This window comes from Drosophila subpulchrella, chromosome 3R (assembly GCF_014743375.2).
Source record: "Drosophila subpulchrella strain 33 F10 #4 breed RU33 chromosome 3R, RU_Dsub_v1.1 Primary Assembly, whole genome shotgun sequence".
In the NCBI taxonomy this organism is placed as follows: domain Eukaryota; kingdom Metazoa; phylum Arthropoda; class Insecta; order Diptera; family Drosophilidae; genus Drosophila; species Drosophila subpulchrella.
The window spans coordinates 15901175-15924343 of record NC_050609.1 but is presented as its reverse complement, the minus strand read 5'-3'; the positions used below and the strand labels follow the sequence as shown (position 1 = coordinate 15924343).

The 23169-nt window shown below is 43.5% G+C and overlaps 3 protein-coding genes across 4 annotated transcripts; 2 read left to right on the top strand and 1 right to left on the bottom strand.

Moving 5' to 3' along the window:
- Window positions 1-764: 764 nt before the first annotated feature.
- Window positions 765-12883, top strand: LOC119563328. 2 transcript variants are annotated; one of them, XM_037876672.1, is made up of 9 exons: window positions 765-988; window positions 1194-1344; window positions 6293-6984; window positions 7063-7340; window positions 8979-9647; window positions 10051-10295; window positions 10354-10526; window positions 11470-11593; window positions 12306-12883. In XM_037876672.1, exons 3-9 carry the CDS (start codon window positions 6515-6517, stop codon window positions 12435-12437), a joined length of 2091 nt encoding a protein of 696 aa, XP_037732600.1. In that variant the 5' UTR covers window positions 765-988; window positions 1194-1344; window positions 6293-6514; the 3' UTR covers window positions 12438-12883. The 2 variants fall into 2 exon arrangements, with proteins under 2 accessions (XP_037732600.1, XP_037732599.1); XM_037876671.1 differs by having other exon boundaries at window positions 765-1344.
- Window positions 12884-16714: 3831 nt separating this feature from the next.
- Window positions 16715-18173, top strand: LOC119556066 (thiamin pyrophosphokinase 1). The gene is made up of 3 exons (XM_037867882.1): window positions 16715-17102; window positions 17181-17699; window positions 17754-18173. The coding sequence occupies exons 1-3, from the start codon at window positions 16730-16732 to the stop codon at window positions 17900-17902; spliced, it is 1041 nt and encodes a 346-aa protein (XP_037723810.1). The 5' UTR covers window positions 16715-16729; the 3' UTR covers window positions 17903-18173.
- A 9-nt stretch (window positions 18174-18182) lies between these two features.
- LOC119556058 (Bloom syndrome protein homolog) lies at window positions 18183-23022 on the bottom strand. Its single transcript, XM_037867869.1, has 4 exons — window positions 22803-23022; window positions 20430-22750; window positions 19544-20366; window positions 18183-19481 (listed from the first exon to the last, which is right to left on the bottom strand). The coding sequence occupies exons 1-4, from the start codon at window positions 22894-22896 to the stop codon at window positions 18226-18228; spliced, it is 4494 nt and encodes a 1497-aa protein (XP_037723797.1). The 5' UTR covers window positions 22897-23022; the 3' UTR covers window positions 18183-18225.
- Between the last annotated feature and the right edge of the window lie 147 nt (window positions 23023-23169).

Here is a 23169-nt window from a genome sequence, read left to right as displayed (position 1 = left end):
ACAACAGGTGTTCGACACAGATTCACACGCTCTCACTGACACACACACACACACACCCATAGAAACACACACACACACCCACGGCAACCGGAAATGAAAACACTGTTGCCTACTTGCAGGCGCAGCTATTTTGAATGCGGGCTTATCCACACCAAGTTTTCTGCATTTGTTAACTGCATTTAAAAGGGCTAAACAGAAGCACAAGCTACGCACTGCCGGCAGATGAAAAGTGAAAAACTTGAGTGCTGAAGTCTGAAAGTTTTGTGGCCAAGTTTTTTCTCGCACCTTTTGCGGGCTTTCGAAAACGCAGAGGATTCTCCCCACAGAATGCAGTTAAAACTTGCAGCCGCAATTCAATTAAAACTTCAATGTAATACCACGAAGTACACATCCCCCTGAAAGTATGTATATCTTTTATATATATCTACATGAGTGGGGCTCCTTAAGGCTGGCATGACAGCCGCGTGCCGAGTGGCAAGTGGCAAGTGGCAAGTGGCAAGTGCCTTGGATGGCTTCAAACTTTGTTGCACCGACCTCAGCTGTCCCCGTGTAAACAAACGCCCTAAAAAGGGGGCATGGTGGGCGGTAAATGAGCAGCGGGCTAAGAACCATAGACGGCCAGCAAAACAGCCGGCTTTGTGTTTTGGAAAACGGAAATGGGAGCAGGTTTCAAAATATTATCCGCGCAGGCGCTTTTCCACGGTTTCTTAACGCCTATAAAGGGGCCTGTTCTGGCCATGGCCAAATCAGTTGGTTCGTGGCGCTTCTCCGGAAAACTTCTAAAAGCGGAAAACCTGAAAAAACCAAAAACTGTTATCAAACTTCAAGCTCGAAACTTCAAGCACCGAACTCCTCGTGTCGATGTTGTTTCAGCAAAGCAATAAAAACTGTAATTAGTGTGCGCTTGTGGACTTGGCAAATTTAATTAGCAAACAATGCGGTGAAAAGTGGCAAATAAATAAAAACAACAATCTGAAGAGTGAAAAGGGTATTAAAACTCAGCTAGCAAAAAACAATATAAACGAAATGCAGTTTCCGAATGATTAGTGCAACAAAGCGACCACAGAGTAATCTAATTTGCGTTCGCATCCAAATCAGATTACAAGCTTAAATAGTTGTGTGATCCGGTATTATTTTTAACTTTCCCAGAAGGAAATTTAAAAAAAAATTAAATCAATACTTACATTTTACAGTGATGCTCTCCTATGAGTGAAAAATTTTTAAAAGTTTAATAGAGTGACTTAAAAACTAACCAAAAGTTTATAGTTGAAGTTTATAACTAAATAATAAATAAAAAACTGGATACCTTATCAGCTGCAGAAAAAGTGAATATTTAATCCTTAGGTAAATTATTTAAATTAATTTAAAATTCATTCACGGTTGTTGGTTTATGTTAGGTGGTTTATGTTTTATTTAAAATGTTGTGTTTAAAAAGTTTGCTTCACTGGGAATAAAAGTACCTCCAATTTAGGAATTACTACCTAATTAATTTCTCTGTCCTTATATTTTGAAAACATAAAAACAAAATCAAGATAATATTAAGCCTCAAATCGTATTTTTGCGTATTTTTCCTAGAATATAAAGGAAGAGTAATAATTCTTACATTTTGGGTAATACAATTTTTCTGGAATTTCTGGGTTTACAACCAATTTTTTATCCAAAACCTCTTACACCTAAGTCCCTTGGATTCCCCCCTGGTTTTAAATTACATATCGGTGTTCTATGGGCTGCAAGCGACCAACTCAAAATATTTGCAACTTGTGGCAGGGTCTTTGGAGATTGAGATTGATGCATGTGCTCGGCCTTCTGTGGTGGCTGAGCCACATACGGTGGAGTGCTAGTTCGTGCGGCAAGCTGCCTAATTGCAGGGCAACCTCATCGCATAAGGCTCGCTTTGAGCCATTCCACAGCCACAATTTCATATTGTTACAAAATTGCATTGTTAATGGCCGTTGGCAACTCTCGCTCGACTGGTAAATGGTAAATGGGTAAATGCTAACTGGAAACTGGCAACTGACAGTCGCTTCTGTCTGTCGGCCAGCTTTGCCAAATGGGTTAATGTGGGCCAGGCCAAGGGGAATGGAGGGAGATTTAGGGGGTTAAGGGAGAGCCATTTACATACCATTGGTTAATGTGCAGTCCTTTGTAATGGGGCAACTTTTTGCTCTGTCAGCGCAAAATATCTGCGGTTATCTCCGGGCCAGCGAATTTCTTTCCTCCTCCCAGTTGCAATAAAAATAATCCTGCCATAGATAATGGATAAATGGATAATGGAACCACCCAGCATAACCCAATGATTTCGATGGTAGCACCTAAGTTGGCCTGTTAAATCCATTTAACATCGACCTTTGGGAGTATATAGGATGCCTGCAAGCCCACTTTACTCCCTCATTCGCAACAATAACGATAAGAGCCATAGAAAACAACAAGAACAGAGACGCTCTTATGCCATTAAGTGGCATTATAATTACAATTTCCACCAGGGGCCAGAAAACCGGTGGAAAAGGGGGAGTTTGGGGAGCGGAAATGAAGGCCGACCTCGACTATAAAGTTCGCATTCGAAGGACTCATTAAGCTGGAAGCTGAAAGCGGGAAGAGGCCACTTAAGTCGGGCGGGTTAACGTTTAACTGCTGACGCCAGTCCTGTACTCCAAAAAGGACTCGTATTTGCAGAGGAGTCTAATCAGAGCTTCGAAGCTGGCCCAATTAGCAAATACGCTCAGCAAATAATCCGCACGGATTTTAATTAATTGGACACCCGTCTTCGCAGTCGACTTACGTCGCTAATCGCTACTACTGCAGGTATATTTTATCTTGTGTTTTGAAGCCATGGATGTCGGGGTGACGCTCCCTATATATGTACTATATGATGCTGGCAGAGATTGGGGATTTTCAAATTAATTGTGCGCATAAATTTTACAGGGGTGCTCCGGAACCGGCAATAAATTCACTTTCGTCTCAAATGAGTTTGCATAATTCAAATACCGAAAATTGAAATATATCCCCGGCCAATATTTGTTTTAGTTATAAAGTGGATTTACCAGTTACCCCAATTTGTTATGATTTAAGTCTGTTGGTTAATTGAGCTGGGGATTAAGGTGAAAAATCGGTCGAATATATAAATACAAATGGCTTAACTGCAGAGAGAGAAAGAGGAAATCAATAAGACCGGAATTTAATACAACCGCAGAGGAGCTTAGGGAAATTCCTGGGCAGGAAAAGTTGAGCCAGTGAAACACGAACTCCGACTGCAAGTGATTTACATATTGGGACCTGCTGGAATTAAGTATCTCGAAGATAGCGCGTGGCAGATAAAACTATTTTAGCACTATGCCCATACAATTGGTGCGGATCCAACTAATGGCTGGGAAGATTACGCATACGCCCGGTTGGATTCGTGGGATTCGTATTCGTATTCGTCCCTGGGCTTTCAGGCACTATAAAATTAATTTTAAGACACTTGGAGCTTAATCATTCGCACAGATAAAAGGCGACAGTTGTCCCCGAGGATAATTGCGTGTGCGTGTGGAACAGCCGGGGACTTCAGTCAGTTTGATTCGTCTGGGAGGAGGGAGGAGTGTTCTCTTTGGTATTGTGCCCGTAATTCCAGGCATAATTTGGGTACAAAATATTCCTGCCCTTGTTCCCGTTCTCTGCTTCCAATCCCTGACCCAAAAAAAAGGGACCCACTTGTGGAAGTTTGGCCAAACGTGCTGAGCCTTTAAACTTGCCCAGTCGACCGAGGTGATGGGGGGAAGGGGCTGTGGCTATCAGTTTTACGAGTCCTCGGGGATCCACTCTTGTTAAACTCGCATCCCGCTGCTCACATTGTTGTCAGGCGGTCCAGGGACCACTCGAAGCATGTCGGAGATTTGCCTGAGCCAACTGCCTTTTGATATTCAATCATCTCGAGCATCGCTCCCATAATGGCACCCACGCACACACACAGTAAGGAAAAATAAGTTTTTCGGGGAGTGTATTAAAGTATAGATCATTATATTAAACATATACATTCTTAAGAGATTGAAAATAAGTAAAACCATTTTTGAATACTTTTTTATTATTTATTTATTAAATTCTAAATAATAAATATTGAATTCCTTAATTCCACAGTTAAGCTTTCGTAACGTAAACTTTCTTAACTCGTTGTCTCTATAAGTCAAGCTAGTTTTATTAGCAATATATAGAATGAATGGTCATGCAATGTATTTCATAACTTAAATCTTTATAGGTCGAATTTTGGTAGAAAAGGGCGATTCGAGGTTTGGAAAATTTTAAACATTTCTAGTGCTATCAATTTATTTTTATAAGAAACTAGAAGCTAATATATTTGTTAAAGGGAAATATAGACGTTTTAATTTAAATACATCCGTTTGATATTTTCTTGAATGTCTAGCTCTAGCAAAATTATTTTCAGTACACATACGCACACACATGCCTGGCCTGACTTTCTTCAATTTGTTCATAATAATGTCCGCCTATTTTGAAGTGTCACAGCGTGGGCGGAAACAAGTATTTTGATGTTTCCTTTTTCCGGGCCTTCAAAGGGAAATCGAAATCGATGTGTGTGTGTGGGTTCGATTTGCTCCCTTCAAGACCAAAAAGACCAAAAAAGGACTCGACAAAAGTAAAGCAATAAAACCATAAAATCAGAAAACAATACTAATTTTCGGTGATGGGACGTCCGAGTATTCCCCAACGGCCAGCCGCAGAACCGCGGCATAAAATATGCATTTAGCTTTGCCATCCGACTTTTCCGCCTGATTTATGTACCTATATAAATATATCTATAGAGGGACGTGCCTTGCCTTTGCCCACCTTGGCCAAGTCTATTTGGAATTCAAAAGCTTTTAACAGATTGTCGCAGGCAGTAACTTTGCCAATTTGCAAAAGTTCAACTGAGCAACAAAACGAAGGCAAAACAAAATGGATTAGGGAGGCAATGAATGCAGGGGGGAGGGTGGCAAAAAACAATAACAATTACACTGATTGCCGCCCCCTGAGAATAGAATTCGTTGAATGAATGTGAGTGACGACCTGCCGGTCAGTCGAACGGAAGCGGAAATGGGAGTGGGATAGCGGAAATGCGGAACAGAGCTGGTAACTCGGTCGCTTCTCGCCGTTTTTCTGGGCCAACCGATAGAACAAAACTGGCCATAAAACAATCGAGGGGCTCTCATTTTTGCATTCGGTGCCATATTTGCTCGTGTTTTCCATTTCGCAGTGGCATCGAAAAAGAACGTAAAGGATGCGCAACGTTACCAGAAAATTCGGAACAGCCACATTTATCTGCCCCAAAAATGTTTTGCTGCCTTATTGTTTCGGCCAACAGCGATTGCAGTGCTTATGTGCGTAGAAATTCTATTTGATTGCAAGTTTATGTTGTGGATTTAACTTTTTCCACTCCCTTGGAAGCCCCGAGAACTGCATCTTCCACTGGCCATTGTTTGCTCACCATTGCTGCAGAAAAACCTAATCCAGATATTTATTTCCTGCACCAGGATGCTGCTGCTTTGATGGCCCCAAACCCTGCATCCTGTGATCCTGTCCCGGAGTAATCTTTGTCCTTAAGCTGCTTGTTACCATGAAAACCTTTTATAGCCGCTATAAATTCTCGTAAATACCACTTCTTTGGTTTGAAATTCAGGTGGTTGAGAGTAGTTTTTAAATAAATAAATCTGAAAACCAATGTTTTAGTATTCGTCCTTAGGTAAAAAGGGATATTTTTCAGTTTAATTGGAACCAAACTTGAATCAAATCTGTTTCAGCTAACTGAATTTATTATACAATCAACCTAAACATAAATATATAAAATTCAGTTGAGCTATAGACCATTTTCCTTTAAAAGAACTTCAGTTTCTTCAATGCTAATTTAAAAATAACCAAGTAGAATATCAATTTAATTTGCTTTGGCAGAAAATAAATATAATTCCAACCAAGAAATCTGAGTCAGAAATACATTTAATACATGGAAATTTGATATTGCACTTATTGGCATGAAAGAAAATGCTTTTTATATAAATTCGATATTTTGCATAGAGTCCTTGGGCAAATGGAAAAGATTTAAATTTATGTACAGAAAGCGATATAACATTTCATATAAATCATCGCAGAAAGTAGCAACTGCAACCTGCAACCTGCAGCTATTATCATGCAAAAACCGACTCCATTATTTGAATAGAATTGGAGACTCTTTGGGGCTCTGCTGTTCTTTTGTCCCTTTGTCCTTTGGCAATCCTCCACCACCACCTCAATCACGCTCTATGTATTTTTTCCGTACCTTTCTCCGCAGGCCAGCGATGAATGCAGGTGCTGTGTAAGTGCCCCGTGCTCTGGAAAGGGGCGGATCCGGGCATCCGCATCCGCATCTGGAACCCAGTGGAATCAAAGCCGGAACGTGACTTTTGCCGAAAGTAAATTGAGCCACCGCAGCGATAAAAGCGATAAAAAGCTGCCATGCCAACCGGCGAGTGTTGCTAGGAAGGACACTCTTTATCGCCGAGATAAAGGATCCATGGAGGGGCCAAATCCAGGTGCACCCGTGATGAGAGCCGATGACATCTATTCGCGGGTGCCCCTGCCCCTGCCCCTGCTCCTCCTCCTGCTGCTGCAGCTCCTGGCCTCCGCCGGGGGCACTCCCCTGCCCCATCCCTGTGCCCACAAGGGCATGGCCGAGTTGATTCGCAGCAGTCCGGTGATTGTCAAGGCCCTGGCCGCCCGGGTCTTCACTGACATGGATGTGGAGTCGACGGCACAGGACACGATTTTAATAACATTAACGCCGGAAACCATATACAAGGGCGCCTCGCTGCTGAAAATGGCCAACGGCGGTGGCGATGCCGAGGACCCAATGTCCCCGCGAGCCGGCGGTCTGATGTCCTGGAGCTCGGGACGCAGGAGCCGAGGGTCGGGCGGTGGCTCCCCGGGCGGTGGCTCCTCCTCCTGGAGTGGCGCTGCTGCTGAGTCAGCCTTTCAGTACGAGGGGTAAGCCATCGTGGTCATGACCATCCTCATTTTGTCCACTTTACCTTTACATTTGCCACTTTATTTTACATCCTGCAGCCAGCTAAATGCAACCCTCCAGCCACTGCGTTGTTTCGATAATAACATGCTGAAAATGCTGCCGGCTGAATTAATTGCCTTTGGCAAACTGCTGCCCGCTGCGACGGCATCATCCTCCGCAGGGGGAGGTGAAGGCGGAAACACTCCCTCTGCCGCCAATCGCCCCGCTCAGTTGCAACGACCGCCCGTGGGTGGCGCCACTGATGTGCTGCAAATCAGCGTCAACGGTCTGCATCGCTGGACGCCGCAGTTCGAGAATCATATCTGGAAGCATTTGGGTAAGCGGCCACTTCCTGTGTCCTGGCTCTGTACACTGAAAACTAAATTTGGTTTTCAATTTTAAATGGTCTCCAAGAAATTTTTAAACAAAATTTAGTATAAGACTAAAAAAAATTGGTTATACAATTTCAAATTAGCAGATGTGATTCCATTGCTAAAGCGCTGCGCAGGCAGTTCTTAAGGAACCAATTTTTCTGCCGACGCTCTGCCGCAACACACACGGCACATGTTACCATGACATTACTTTGTGTGTTGTTGACCGCTGTAATACACCCGAATTTCGCCGAAAGATATTAATGACCTTTGTTATACTCCCAATTTGAAAAGAAACTCCAAGCGGATTATAAAATCGACCTTACTGAATAATATTCTAAATAAATCCCTACCTTATGAATATTTTTCCGAGTGCATCAATCCTGTCCCCACCCGATTGTCTCCTTTTTCCCCCCAGGACTTTCCCAGCCAGGCTTCCGTCGCTTCCGTTAGTTAATCGCATTTCGCTTGTTAGTTGTTGCATTGTTGAGCAAATCGCTCCGGTCGGATGTTTGTCGAGTATTGGATGAACCCGGCGGGATATGGTTTCCAAACTAGAGGCCACTGGTCAGGAGGTCCTGGCTCGGATGGGGCAATCAGTGGTAATTGGCACTGGAGGGCCAAAATCTCCAACCCGCTCGAATATCGCAACATAATTGCCAGCGACTCTGTTATTTAAAGCCGCTTATATCCCATCCCTCCTCAATTGGGCTTTTAAGTAATTCAACAGCGAGTGAAATGCGGCCAGCACTTAAAATTCCTCAACATATTTGGCTTATTCGTCAGTCTATTGTGACTTCATGAGCCCAGATGAGAGATTAATCTTTGATGAAGATTGATAGCAATCGCCAGCCAGTCGCTGGAGAGGCATTTCTCCCTTGAAAGGGGCAGAATATAAAATAGAGCAAAATAAAATAAAATGAAAAATACTTTCATACATATAATAAAAAGGGAACTTCTCGATGACGCAGCAGATGTTGCAGATATAGCAGATGTGGGGCAGGGCCTCCTCCTCCCCTCCCAATCCCTCAAGCTGGCAATCCGCACCACCGCCACTCGAGGGAAGCAACACTTGACTTTTGTGTCAAGCGGCGAGGCATCCGCGCCCACCGAGGATCTGCCTTGAATTGCGGATGCTGAATGAAAGGCCTCTAGTCCGAAGAACAAGCAGCACTAAAATTTGGCACGATGATGTCTTATTTTTATTGCCCTTAGTATGCGAATAAAACGGATTCCCAAATACTTATGCACAGAGAGAAATATAGGATAAGCTACTACAATAGATATATACTTGAATTATGAGCAGTTTTTTTTATTTAACGAAAAAAAAATAAAAACAGTGGTCGTCAGCAGAAGCAGAACAAAGAGCCCGCGGGATACGAATTTTCTCTGCTGCCGCTCTGCCAACTTAATGAGTATAGATAGCGATATTGTTCATATAACTCTTAATTCTTTTAACAAAAAAGTTTGTTCACTCCTGAAAATGTTATTAAGGCCTTAAACATTTGTTTAATCTTTTTTATGACTGGAAAATTAAACATTCTCCGAAAGTACTCACCTTTATTTGTATTTTCCTCAACTCACTGCCAACAATCGGCAATCAGGCTGGGACGATTGGAGCGACTTCACCCTGTGCAGTGTGACCTGTGGTCAGGGGGTGCAGCAGCGCTTCCGGCGCTGCCTGCTGGACAATCCGCTGGTGGACATGAACATGAACATAAACCTGGAGGACGATGACGAGGACGATGCGGAGGATGCGGAAGATGAGGCCGCCGTTGAGCTGACCGTGTCCAAGGAGGCGGACACTTTCAGCGATGGCAATAACGATCTGCTGGCAGATGATGAGGATGAGAACGACCTGCTCATAATGCGGGCAAGTGGCGACGAGTCATTGCATAAATTTGACCAAGCTACGACTATAATGCCGCAGACCAGAGTCCGTGCCCATTCCCATCTCAACTCGAGTCCGAATCCCAGAACCCCGGGAGAAACAAGCGGCGGTAATGAACCACCATCAGATGGAGATGGTGAAGGAGGAACAGGAGGTGTGGCCAACGAGGGTGTCAGGTTTGTGCCGAGTGCACACAACGGCCGGGATGGGAACCGAGTTGCAGTTGGAGCAGGGGGAGTCACCTCCAGAGTTGGCACCAGGAAGGCACGTGCCAGCAGTCAGCACAAAAAACACAGGCCTGCCAAAAGCGTGGCCCTGTCCACACTCCTCTGCGAGGGATACAACATCGAGCAGCGCAACTGCAACAGCTTCGAGTGCAGTGGTGAGTTTATCAATCAATTTTTTCATTGTAATCAAATTTATTTTCTACACAACCAAAATTTAGAGTTGAAAAAAAAACATAGATCCAAATTTATCAATTTGTAAATTTGTTTCTTCACATTTTTGAGAAGAAAAGTTCTTGAAATCAAGACAAAAGTACTCTCGAAATTATTTTTCAAGAAGAATCGTTCTTGAAAGCAAGTCAAAAGTACTTTCGAAATTATTTTTCAAGAAGAAGCAATCTTGAAGTGGAGTTGAAAGTCGCCTCGATTTTGTTTTCGACTTTGAGAACTAAATTACCTAGGAATTGGCTTAGTTTTAAAATCGAGAGAAAGGTTGCGAAAACTTTGTTTCTGGGCGGCCAATCGTTAAGTTAATTTTATATATAATTTTATATTTTTCAGATGATATAAGTGATCTGCTAAAATTCTACAAGAAGCTGCCGATGGGTGAGGAGCTGCCCACCCAATCCTCGGATGCTTCCTTCGCCTCCTCCTACCCGGATCCGTACTCAAATGCGGATATTACCACGGTGGGATTGATGGGCACTGCCTTTAGTCCCACACCGTCGACGCCCTACAACATGGGCTACATAAGGAGCTGGCGGAATCTGCTCAACTTCACACTAATGGTCACACTGAGGTCTAAGGTGGGGCCTCTTTAAGGATTCTTTATGGCACGAGAATCAAATATTCTTGATATTACAGAACGATAGCAAGAGCACGGCGACCATATTCTCCATTCGCAATGCCACCCACAATCTTTATCTGGAGGCCTGCCAGGACGGACTGCGTCTGTATCTCGAGCGGGACAATGCGACGGAAATGTTGCCGGTGAAATTCAATTTATACGATTATCGCTGGCACCAAGTGGCCATCAGGTGAGGAAGTGTGCGTGTGTTTGGGGTGGTTCGAGCCCGGAAGGTGGGTGAAAGTGGGATGTGATGAGTGGCAGTGCCTTTCCCCATGTGCTGTGATGATTGGCAATCACTGCCTCTGTGTGGGCCAATGGCACTCACTTCGATCTGATGGCCATCGTCGTTGACACTTTCGTTTATTTGCATTTTCAATTTATTAGCATAAATGTTTGTGCCATGAAACGCACACTGGCAAACACTTGACACACATGCAAATAGTAGGCCAGGACACAGTGGCGGTGGAAAAAATAAAGCCCGAATAATAAAGTTTTTGGTTTAGTGAATCCAGTATTACAATATTTTTGAGTCCCTTAAAATACTTTTATAAGCTTTTACAAGCTGTATAAAAAAACATTATTTATTCTTGATTTTTTTTAAGGCATTCTAAGATTTTTTAAGTTGTTTTGAGATTTGCATGCTTTTGAATTTGGCTAATGTGCACATTCCTTGTAAAAATAAAAAACAAATCAAGGTCTTTGTAAAATGCATGGAGTTATAAAAATATATAACAAATAATTATATTTTGTATTGTTTTATTAATTTATTAATTTATTTTTTTTAAATAGCAATATAACAAAATATAAAAACTGCTGCTCTACCAATTGAACCTACATTGCTATTATGTTGACCTCTGCTGTATACAGACGGCCTGAACATGAATATCGAAGTCCCTTTTTTTGGTTTTTGCTTTTTGCTGGCTACAACGACACACAGCCAAATTGACACTCGGTTCAAGTGGGCACCATTTGTCATCGACCGTCGGCACATTTCTCACTGTCACTGTATGGGGGGGTTTTTGATACATACTAACAATGCAGCAATATGTATCCACATATATAGTTTAATTATTTGCGAATAGCTCACTTTACCATTATTGTTTTGCTGTTATTTTCCATGCGCCGTGCAGCATACAGAATGGCGATTTCATATCGATTTACGTCGATTGTGCGTGGACCAACAGTTTTGTTGTCTCCAAGCGACTTTTCACGTTGCCCGTGGACGCGGATGTGGAAATTGGACGCGGCTTTAATGTGAGTATAGACACTACATCATATTTCCCGGGGGAGGCATATTTTTTCATTGTTCCTGACTCTTTACTTTGACACCGAATGAAAGGACTTTACCATGTCATTTCCATGAGTGCCTCTAAGGATTGGTGCTTCTGTTTCAATTGGTTATTAAAAATATTGAAGTGGTAAAATACGTAAGACTATACGTGGTTGGCAAACATTTGTTTTACAATTTTAAAACTTTGAGTAAGCGTTTTCATTTCTACCATACATTAAAAGATAATAATAAACCAATGTGTGAATAAATCAAAAAATTATGTTATTTAAAATGTATGAAATTATATTTAAATCATGGAATAAAATCGTTGAGAGTTTTTATTTTAAAAGCTTTTTAAAGGATGTTATTTAAAAATACAATGACAAAAGTAAAAATATGACTGCTATCTTTCATAACACATTTATGACAGCTGCTTAAATGTTTATTTAAGGATTATTTTCTGAAAAATAATAAGAGAAAGCGCAAAGCTGTATTCCCCTGGTCTCAAATGCATTCAATAAAAACCAAAAAACCAATAAATGTAAACAAATTGACGCTCATGGCGTATTTATTGCTCGGCCTGCATGGCGTTGATAGCGCATACGCCCCGTTGGCCGTTGACAATACAAATGAAACAATTATGGGCGGGCAATTATGTACTTTCTGCGCATTAACTTTCGCTTTTTCCCATCGCAGGGGGAGCTGCAGCAACTGCTCGTCCTGCCGGAGAACCAGGAGAGGCTGCAGTGCAGCAACAAGCGCACCTCCATCAACGAGGTGAAGCGCTACATCATCGACACTTTCATCGAGGACTACAATGGCAACTGAGGATGGGGATGAATCAAATCCCAATCGACCGAAAGCCACTGAATATGAACATGCATGTAAACAAAATGTGCGATATGCGTATATTATAATGCCGCGAATCCACACAAAATCCGATTACAAATTCGGCAAATCAAAACTGCATAGATTTATGATTATTCATTTCATTTGCATATATCTATACATTTAAGGGCAAAAAAGTATGTGCAACTATACATACTAATAAAACGCATACGCCATGTGATTTATGCGCTAGCAAACAGCGCACTCCACTCCACACACAGCCCATATAAAGTCGGTAGAATTCGATTACGGACACATTATGGAAGAATATTTGTAATAATTAAGCTAATTTGACGTAATACAATAATTGTAAACGCAGAAATTAATACAATTTGCATAGCGCCATGCAAATGCAAAACAAAAAAGAGAACAGAATGATCAAATATAACGCAACTATGTATATGGTAAAAGAGGAGAGGTGTTTTTTTTATGAAGGTTGGTTAAACATAAGTATCACACACATGGGTTTTGGGCTTGAGTAAGCAAATTTTGAATATGCAAATGAGATGTGAAGTATTGTTTGGTCAGCGAGGTTCTGGAAAGTTGACCCAACAGGGCAGTCCTTTTCTGCCAGCTTGTGGTTTCTGTGCACTTGAGTGCGCATCACTAATTTGACAAAGGATCAACTTGTACATTTAGCTCTGCGCGTCAAGTGTTTCCAGCCAAACTGAAGGATAATCCCCGAACAGATCCCCTGGCACTGGGGAGAGCATTTGCTTATATAGACAGCTGAAACTGCAGCGACACTTGAATAAAGTTCCCTGAAACGAGGCAAAACAGCAGCAGCCTCACCTAAATTCATAATTTCCCCTTGGCGGAAAAAAGCCCGACGGCCGGCATCCGTTTATGCGGTTTCCCTCTGTCTCTGGATCGTAAATAATCAGCTCTTCTCTTTTTGCACAACTCCTTCCTCTATTATTTTATACAGGGTACCTTTAGTAAGGTTTCATATCTTAAAACTTGAAACGGGCTCTTAAAAAATATTTTCTTTTTTTTATAATGTGCATTGTGCAGGAAGCAAGCTAATCCTTGGATTTTGATATTTAAAAGGTTCTTTAAATATATTTATAAAAATAATAATGATTCTATGAGTGTTTTATTTAAAGCAACCATTATTTCTTTATCAAGGTTATACATCTTAAATTGAATAGCTAGCATTGTCTTAAATCATTTATAGTACATTTTTAGATTTTGTTAAATGCTTTAACTAACTTAAGAAAATGAGGACACTTGATATTGTTTTATTGATACACACATGGTTAACAATAATGATCTTTTTTCGAGTGTTTTTAAATATATTTTCTTAATATATGTTCCTTTATAATCCACAAAATTAAAGAAAGTTCAAGATTTTCCCCCAAAAATTGTTAGCAGCTAGTTAAAAAAGCGCAGAAAGGTATGCTATACTTTTTTAGGTATGTATTACAGCCCATTAAAATGGTATCTTATGGTCCGGACCCTCGACTATATCTTTCCTATTCCCCATCTTTCTTCTCCCCCACGTCATTGGCAATTTCAGGCTTTGGGTAAAAATGTTGCCGCGCTCGGCAAGTCGAATGCAGGCGACAGGCGGTGGAGACATTGATGAATTTCCTGTCGCATCCTTGGCGCTCGCTGTCTGGTGGGTCTGGTGCAGGTGGGTCTTATGCTCGAGGACCTCGGAACCCGGGTGCCCAGGACACCCGTCGTCAAATAAACCTCCGACTCTGGCAAACAGCAAGCCGTCGCCTATTGTGACTTAATAACTTCTACTCACGTCATCAAGGTGCATTGAACCGTGAAGTGCTGGGGAAAAACAGGAGATGGAGGATGGGCAAAGGGACAACCAGGATAACCAGCGCAAAAAATGGGTGGGTACTGCATTGAATTGCAAGTGCAGTGCTATCTGAATTAACTGCGCAAAGATGCATCTGGTTTTTAATTTCGCAACTATAAAAACCATATATGTGTCACATATTCGAGCTGCAAGCAATTAGTTGCAGTTGCAGTTGCATGCGAAAACGAGCTGCCGGCCAGGTAAATAGAGCACGAACACCCAGTCATTGAGAATTTAATAGTTGTTATCTTTAAAAAACCAGCCAGGTCTTAAATCCGCAAATTTATACCTTGATGCGAGCGGACATAAATCTCTGCCACCGAACACATTTTCGCGCAACATGTTGCACTTGATGTGTGTGTGTGTGTGTGTGTGAGTGCAACGCAGTGTCCCAGAAAATGCAAACGTAAATCTTTTGGACCTTTGCTCTTTCAGCAAAATATTTAAACCGATTTGGGGATACTTTGGACCATGGCTTAGATGGCAATTGGCTTGAAAAGGTAACTACCCTGCGTTATAGGGTATTAAAGTCACTCGGCAAACGCAAGTAATTCGTTTCAAAGTCGTATAAAGGCGAACGAATACGCCAAAGGCATGCGTGTACAAGTGTAATTTTATTTATTTATGGCTGCTTTGGGAGGAGCAACTTCTTCAAGGATTCCGCGTCCTTACATTTACTTTAAATTGTACGCTTTCTTAGGGGAAACTTTCATTGGAAACGAAAAATTTCAAATTAAATTAAACTTGTAATGTATTTATTTTGTTCTATTTTTATTGTGAGTAACAAACGTTCCTTAAGTTAATTATAATTATTCAAGAATAAATTAAAAATGAGAATTGTCAAAAAAAAACTACAAGTATCTGCGGAATAAATGCATTGTTTTAACGACTTGAAAGATTTTTTAAAATTTAAAGATTTATTTTAGTAAATTGTATATTATATGACTCCATAAACCATTAATTTGATATATTCCAAATATTTAACTTTTTTTCATCAATTTTAGTAGTAAATTATAACTATTTTCCTTTTTCGGCATTTTTTATCACATTACATTTCATTTCAATTTTAAGCTGTCTTTCATTAATAACAAAAATTCCTAAAAGAATTGTTAAATTCCATTTATTAACCGTTTGACATATTTTCATTGTAATTTAATAAAAAGTTAATTGGGATTATTTTTAAACATTATTCATAGTTTGCTTCAGAAATTTTTTCCTTAAATGCTTACTGTTAAGCCAATGGTTTTTCATTTCCGCTTAATACAGCATAGCTTTAAAAGTTTGCAACCGGACAGGAATAAAATGGTTGGGTTTAACAATTGGACAATGCATTGCAGACGTGGCATGCAAAGCCATTCAACTTCACCCCCTGGAAGCTGGGTGGCCCAGCCACGCCCCCTGTCAATCAGAATCCAGAAAAGGGGTTTCACCAAAGGCCATGGCCAGGGGTCCTGGCGAGGATGTGCTCATGGTCTGGCCACAGGATCCGTATAAATGCCTTTATTTGTGTAGGTCAAACAAAATGAACTGTAACAATATTGATACAGCTGGCATCGGAGGTTCGAGCACAAAAGTATTGTGATACGACTGCGACTTTCCCCACCACACCCCCGATAAGTCTGGCTGCCCGACGTCCTGGCCAGCTTTTTGTTTCCGCTGTTCATCAACAACCAGCCAGCGGCTTCATTAACCTAAGCCACAAAAGTTTACCGAGGGATTAACTTGTCTATTGAATGAAAAATAAGTATTTGGCCGAGGCTGCATGCTCCGGAATGTGGGCATTAAATTAAAATGTATGCTTGCTGCGGTCAAAATAATTGGCTTAAATAGTTGGCACAAATCACTGGAATGCTCTTTAGTTGTATGAAACTATTTTATGCGTATGTTATATAAAAGAAAAACACATTTTGATATTTGTTTTTGTTGACCAATAATAATAGTTAGTTAAATGGTTAAGTATTAGGATGTATTTTGTAATTATGTAGATTAAAAATTAATATGTAACTTTGAATCAATAATATAATTAATATATATAATTAATATTAATAATATAATTAATATATATACATAAACACTTTGCAATTATGAATATTATTAGCTGTTATATTTTTAATTTAAACATGGAACATTTTTGCTAAATTATCATTTCAAAACATTATGCAAAAAAAACAAATCTTACGAAAGTACTTAAATGACATAAGTCTCATAACCATAATGACTAAACATTGATCAACCTTAAATTCAAAATAATAAACTGATATTATCAGTAGTTTGAATTTGGCGCCACATCGCCCGGCTTTAGTCCATCCCTAAGGGACTGCCAACTTGCGGATAGTGTGACCAGAGACCACGTTTCTAACGAACTTTCAAATTATTCAAAAAGGCAAACTGTCCAGGCGTATTCTTTCAAGTTTTTATGAATTTGGTTCAAATCTACGGCACGGGCTGCCGCACAATGACACCGCCGAGCGGTCCCGGGGCCGCCTTCAATTGGATGCGCCGCTCCTCCGGCCAGGGATTCGGTTTGATCCGAATCACCCGAGTTGGCAGGCCGGCGCACCAGCACCCGCACACCACCCACCCCACCGCCCACCGCCTCCTGTGCACGAAAACAACAATCGGATTCCGGCAGCAAATGGACCACACAATACCGCCCAAGGAGTTCAAATGGACGCCGGGCAACCTGATCAACGAGAACTTCAAGTTGGGCGATCATGGCCATGTCTGCGTGGTGCTCAATCGCCAGATCCAGGTGCCGGCGCACGTGGTGAAGCTGCTGTGGCGGAATGGTAAGTTTGGAGCTGTTATAAAACAAATCCCGGCAAGGTCTGAGCTCAACACCCACTTACCCCTCAATCCCTTTTTAGCCGCCGTGCGCTGTGCCGTCGATGGAGGCTCCAACCACTGGCGTGACTTTGTCGTAAGTCAGGCAATGTCAAAGAAGTCGAATGGCGCCAACACACCACTCGAACCGCTCGACGTGATAACAGGGGACTTTGACTCGATCACCGAGGACACGGTGGATTTCTTCAAGACCACCCCCAAGGTTCACACACCCGATCAAGATGCCACGGATTTCACCAAGGCCATCGCCGTCCTGCAGCCCGTTATGGCGCAGCGCAAGATCCGGGATGTGGTGGTGTTCCATGACACCTCCGGTCGGCTGGACCAGGTGATGGCCAACCTGAACACACTGTACAAATCGCAGAAGGACAACTGCAATGTTTTCCTCCTGAGCGGCGATTCGGTGACGTGGTTGCTCCGACCAGGAAAGCACACGATACAGGTGCCCGTCGACCTGGTCACCAGTCAGCGGTGGTGCTCTCTGATGCCTTTGGGCTCGTCGGCGCACAACGTCACCACCACGGGACTCAAGTGGAATCTATGTAAGAGCATAAAACCATCCTGACCATTTTAATCTTATACTAATTCCTCCCTAGATCACGCACAAATGGAGTTCGGTGGCATGGTAAGCACATCCAACACCTATGCCACTGAGTTCGTCCAGGTGGAGACGGACGCCAACCTGATCTGGTCCATGGGTGCCTACGACTTTGAGGATAAGGTGCGACAAACCGCCAAGTCATGAGACGCTATTGGAGATGCTAATGGAGGATACTAAGTACTTAAGTAAGGATTAGGTTACACCAATGTACAGTGTTGAGGGCCAAAACTGCATCCTTTTTTGTTTGTGGGGGGCTATTAATATAGTGCTGTTATTGTTTAACAAAATGAAAGTTTATGTGAAAATTCGTAGTACTAAGCTCTTAATTCTACTAATTGAACTTAAAAAACTTGGATTGAGCGTAAGAACAAAGGAGGTTTAACGAAATATAAATAGATGTTGCTTACTCAGAGAACTCTAATGTTGTTAACAACCCATAATAATATAGGTGATCCAATAATCTAACATTATTTTGATCCTGGCAGTGGCATTAAATCAAAGCCGAAGCTATTTCCGGTTCTCTTGGATTTCCAGCCAGATGATGTGGAAGCTGTGCTTTCCGCTCGCTTGGCGCCCGCCTTGCCACCTCGACCCCTGGCTGATGTGGTCTTCCTGGCCGCCGGCGATGTTGTGTTCGCTTTGTACCTCTTGCTGGCTCCCGCCTTGTAGATCTTTTTTCGCTTGCCCGCTCGGAAGGAGTTGAAACCGCTGCCACCGCTTGTGTTGGCACCGCCCTGCGATGACACCGCCCTGTCCCAGTCCACACTGTCGTTGTTCCAGCCCGAGGTGCTGGGCCTCTGGCCCGACGTGCTGGGCCTCTGCTTGGCGGCCGCCTCCTCCTCCTCGTCTATTAGGGCCTGCATCAACAGCTTCTCGGAGGCATATTGGCTGGTAATCTGCAGCAGCCTGGCGCCGTATTTATCGTAGTTCGCCTTGGTAACGTGCGGAATGCTGCACATGTCCTTCTCGGTAAGGGGCAGTGTTTCGGCCATGGCCTTCAAGGCCTGAATATTCATGATACTGGCCATGGTGACATTCCTCTGGCCGGCAATGGATCGGCACAAATCCAGTAGATCCGTGTAGCAGCGCTCGTGAACCTCCCGCATTTCAGACTTTCCATCAGCACTATTGCTGGCTGCACCATCGGATACGGTGGCCACTGTCGCCTTGGCTTCCTTGGAATTTTTGGTCACGGCAAACTCAAAGGAGGGCGTGCCCTCCATTAGCTTACTAATGTTATTGCCCAGATACAAATAGGCCTGAGGGAAATCGTTTGTGAATATCAGATCCTCTCTTAAGAAGCCATCTATGACCATTTTGCGCAGCAGCCTATGAACGTCGTTCTTATCCCAGTCCTTTAAGGCTCCATGATGGGGTGACTTGTGGTGGTTAAAGTCTATGATCTTCTTGATCTTGGAACCCTTAAGGACGTCGGCTATGTGCAAAAGTGTAAAGCGGGATCGGCCGCTGCACAGGTCCTTGACAGCTCGCGCCGCCTTACGGGCATGCTCCAAGGCGTCGAGCGCCCGATATGCTCGTTTGTTGAGGCAATTGTCGCAGGCGGTCTGTCTGTTCTCCAGGCACTGCTCGCTGGTGAAGTGCTCCCCGAAATAGTCCAGCTGCTGAGCACGCCGACAATCCGTGAGATTCTCGCAGTATCCCACAATGCGATATAGATTGTCCACATGTATCTTCTTCACATTGTACTGGAGAGCTCTGTCAGCTGAAATGGGAATAATAGATTTCAATACATTAAATAAGCTACTTAATATCTGGTCCACTTACCGTCCAGCATCTTCTTGATCCGGAGCATGTCCGAATAGTTGTAGTACAAGATGCAATCGGCCATTTCTCCATCTCGTCCCGCGCGACCTGCCTCCTGGTAATAACCCTCGATAGACTTGGGCAGAGAATAGTGCAAGACAAACCGCACATCTGGCTTGTCGATGCCCATGCCAAAGGCGATGGTAGCACAAATCACCTTCACCTTTCCGGTCAGCCAATCCTTTTGTCGGGACTCCCGCTCGGTGTCCGTGAGACCTGCATGATAGGCCACCGCTCGGACGCCATCCTTGCACATCTTTTTGGCCGTCTCGTCGCACTCTTTGCGGGAAAGGCAGTAAATTATGCCGCTGGAGTGCGCCGGCTTGGTGCGAATGTAGCCACTAATATCCTCCAACGTGGAGACGCCCTTTTTGGGCAACACTCTGTACCGCAAATTACTCCTGTTGAAGCTGGACAAGAACCACTTGCAGTTCTTCAGATTTAGCTGCGCCAGAATGTCTAAACGAACGCGCGGAGTGGCTGTGGCTGTTAAGGCAATCGTTGGAACGTTGGGGAAACGCTTCTTCAGGACTCCAAGCTTCTTGTAGTCCGGCCGGAAGTCATGACCCCACTGCGAAACACAATGCGCCTCGTCTATAACGAATCGACTTATGTAGTTGTTGGAATTCAGGGTGTCTAGCGTGTCCTGGAAGCGGGTGGAGCTGCTGATCTTTTCGGGCGTCACGTAGAGCAGTTTGACCATAGGTGGTTGACACTCTAAGTCATTGTAGATGGCCATCACGTCGGCCATTTTTTGTTCCCCACTTAGACTCTTCGCACAGATCTAGAAAAAAATTCAAGAATATGTGTTTTATTTCTATTATTATTTTGGGATTCCAGTACTCACATCCAGAGAAGCCAGTTTGTTGATTTGATCAAAGATCAACGACTTCAGCGGACTAACCACAATGGTGACTCCCTCGGTCAGGATAGCAGGCAGCTGATAGCACAGCGACTTTCCTCCACCCGTTGGCATCAGGACAAAGCAATCATTGCCCAAAAGGGTAGCGTTGATCACCTGCAGCTGATTGGGTCTGAAACTCTTTAGACCAAAGCTGTAGCTCAGGCCATGCATGAGGCGAGTGGAGTGCTCAAACTTCTGGCCATCGAACTCTCCTGTGATACCATCGTTGTGCACGTTGGAGTGGAAATTGCCGGACAGCTTTTGGGAATCTGGGGCACTGGAGAGCTTGGCCGGCACAACGCTTTTACTGCTGCTGGGGCCGTCACTTCGACTGGTGTTTTTAATTGCAGCCTGGGAGTGCATTTGCTCGAACATTTCCTCATCGTATTCGGGAAAGCCATCGTCATCCAAGGTAATATTCGCTGGCATCTCCTTTGGCTTCTCCTTCACCTTAACTGCCTCCAAATCCTTGTAGCTGTAGCCATTGAACTCTGACCTGCGGCCCTGCATCTGCTGGTGTTCGTTCTCGATGTCCGCCAGCAGACCCTCCAAGTCATCATCATCATCATCCACCTCGCTGGCTGCGGTCCGCTGTGTAAGCCCATGCATCTGCTCCTCCTCCAGGTCGCCGTCCAGCATCATGCTCTGGGCCAAATAGTCATCCGGCTCCTCGCACAAATCGTGAACAAGTTCTTCACACTTTCGCAACAGATGCGGATCTTTCTGCTTGGGGGATGGCGTGAAATCGTCTGGCTCCCCGCAAAGATCGTGAATGAGCTGTTGGCGCTTGGGTATTGAAGGGGAATCAATCGACTCGCTTGGCGGAAAATCATCCGGTTCCCCGCAAAGTTCATGGAGGAGTTGCTGGCGTCTGGACATCGGAGGGGGAGGATCGTTCGGCTTCTCTTCCTTGTTCTCTGTGGGTTTATTAAGGGTTAAGGCGCGAAGGCCAGTCTCTGGCGGGGATGATAATGGTTTGCTTGTTGAGCTTGAACCCATAAACCTACTCTGCTCCTCCTGCATTTCCCTTTCCTCCTGCTCCAGGGCTTCTTGCTCGGCCTTTAGCTTGCTTTCATTCTTATCCAGATGTTTCTGGAGTAGCTGCGTCCGTGCCTTAAACTTTTGTCGCATTACCTTGAGCTTGAGGAAAGTGTTCGGCTGAAAGCCAGCGATTTCGTTGAAGTGCATGGCAGGAATCTGATCAATCAGGGAACAATACTTTTCCATTAGCTCGATGTAAGTGGTACGAAAAAATCCAAGGGAACTCTTCTGCGCCTCAACGCTTTGTTTGGTGGGATCGATGCTGAAATTGTCGTTCTGGGCCAAGTCCTTAAGGTAATCAGCCAGAGAATTGTCAAAAGTCACACTGAGTCGGGGCTTCAGGGGCGCCACCGGAGGTGGAGAGGGGTTGAGGATGTTCCTCTCCATGGCTACAGTCGTAGGTTTAGTTGGAATGGCATTTTCTTTAGCCGAACCTAGTTTGTACCCTGATGGCCCACTGCCACTTTTTTCAGGAGAATCCTCGAAGAGATTTTTACTACTGCCTGTGTTTTTGTAGGAACTTAAAGCTCGCGGTGATTCGAGGAAAGTAGAAAGGGCGGGCTTTCTATCAGCCTTCTTAGGAGAATCCTCAATAATTATTCTATCTAGGGAAGGCTTTCTTTCTGGAGGTTTCTTTGGGCATGCTTTTTCCGATTTCTTAGCAGCCTGTGGAGGTGGCGGTGAATCAGGCAGCGTAAGTAATGGGTGCCTCCCTCCATTCTCATTGATTGGCGAGTCCTCAAAGGAATACTTCTGAAGAGGTGAGTCCGTGGGCTTCCTCTCATTCTGGGATAGTTTCTTTGGAGAATCCGCAAACAGATTTAGCTCCGATTTTATCACAGGCTTTGCAGCTGTTGGTGAATCAGATAGTGAAAAGGGTGCTTTTTTCTTTTCATTCTGTGGCTGTTTCTTTAAGTAATACCCAAATGAGGTGTTTTCTGGAGGAGATTCAGACAAGCCCCGGTAGGAATGACTGCTCTCACTCTTTGTCGGCTTGTCAGGCGAATCCTCGTAAGGTTTCTTGGCAGGAAGTGGAGCAAATGGCGATTCGGAAAGGTCGACATATGTGGTCTTTTTCAACGACTTGCTGGGTTGGCTGGATTTCTTGGAGGAGACAGTATCCTTGCTGGACTGACTAGACCTCTGAGTTGAATCCTCATCGGAGGACGAGGAGTCCAGAAAGATGGGATTGTAGATAGTAGTGTTGCCCCTGACATTTGTCACTAAAATTAAGAACTATTAGTTTCCATATTTAACTAGAAATACGCCAAATACCTTTGCTCTTTGGCTGACTCTGGGAATTACTATCTAGGCCAATGAAGCTGCTGAGTGTGAGCTGTTTTCTGGGCGCTACGGGCTTCTTGGACATGACGACCTGCGGTTCATGCAACTGCCAGCGCCTAACTTCGCAAACAACTAGTTAATAAATTAGTAAACAAAACAATTTAATACAGTTTGAGACTAAAAACCCGCGCAATTATGCCAATGGAAATGTGAATAGTAATCAGTGTGACCGTACTATGGCCCTTTCAAATATACCACATTTTATGGGAGCGTTCACCAGAACACAGGAGCGTTCACCAGAACAGTGATCACTGATCACTGATCACTTTCTTACGATTATCTGATTAACAAGAATTCA

Bases quoted from the DNA above. Each gene is read 5' to 3' on its own strand.
- LOC119556058 (XM_037867869.1), bottom strand. From the start codon at position 22,896: ATGTCCAAGAAGCCCGTAGCGCCCAGAAAACAGCTCACACTCAGCAGC. The intron at 22,751-22,802 runs GTATTTGGCGTA...TCTTAATTTTAG, and splicing joins GAGTCAGCCAAAGAGCAAAG to TGACAAATGTCAGGGGCAAC. The intron at 19,482-19,543 runs GTAAGTGGACCA...TTCCCATTTCAG, and splicing joins GATCAAGAAGATGCTGGACG to CTGACAGAGCTCTCCAGTAC.
- LOC119556066 (XM_037867882.1), top strand. From the start codon at position 16,730: ATGAATTTGGTTCAAATCTACGGCACGGGCTGCCGCACAATGACACCG. The intron at 17,103-17,180 runs GTAAGTTTGGAG...ATCCCTTTTTAG, and splicing joins GAAGCTGCTGTGGCGGAATG to CCGCCGTGCGCTGTGCCGTC. The intron at 17,700-17,753 runs GTAAGAGCATAA...ATTCCTCCCTAG, and splicing joins GGGACTCAAGTGGAATCTAT to ATCACGCACAAATGGAGTTC.
- LOC119563328 (XM_037876672.1), top strand. From the start codon at position 6,515: ATGGAGGGGCCAAATCCAGGTGCACCCGTGATGAGAGCCGATGACATC. The intron at 7,341-8,978 runs GTAAGCGGCCAC...ATCGGCAATCAG, and splicing joins TCATATCTGGAAGCATTTGG to GCTGGGACGATTGGAGCGAC. The intron at 11,594-12,305 runs GTGAGTATAGAC...TTCCCATCGCAG, and splicing joins AAATTGGACGCGGCTTTAAT to GGGGAGCTGCAGCAACTGCT.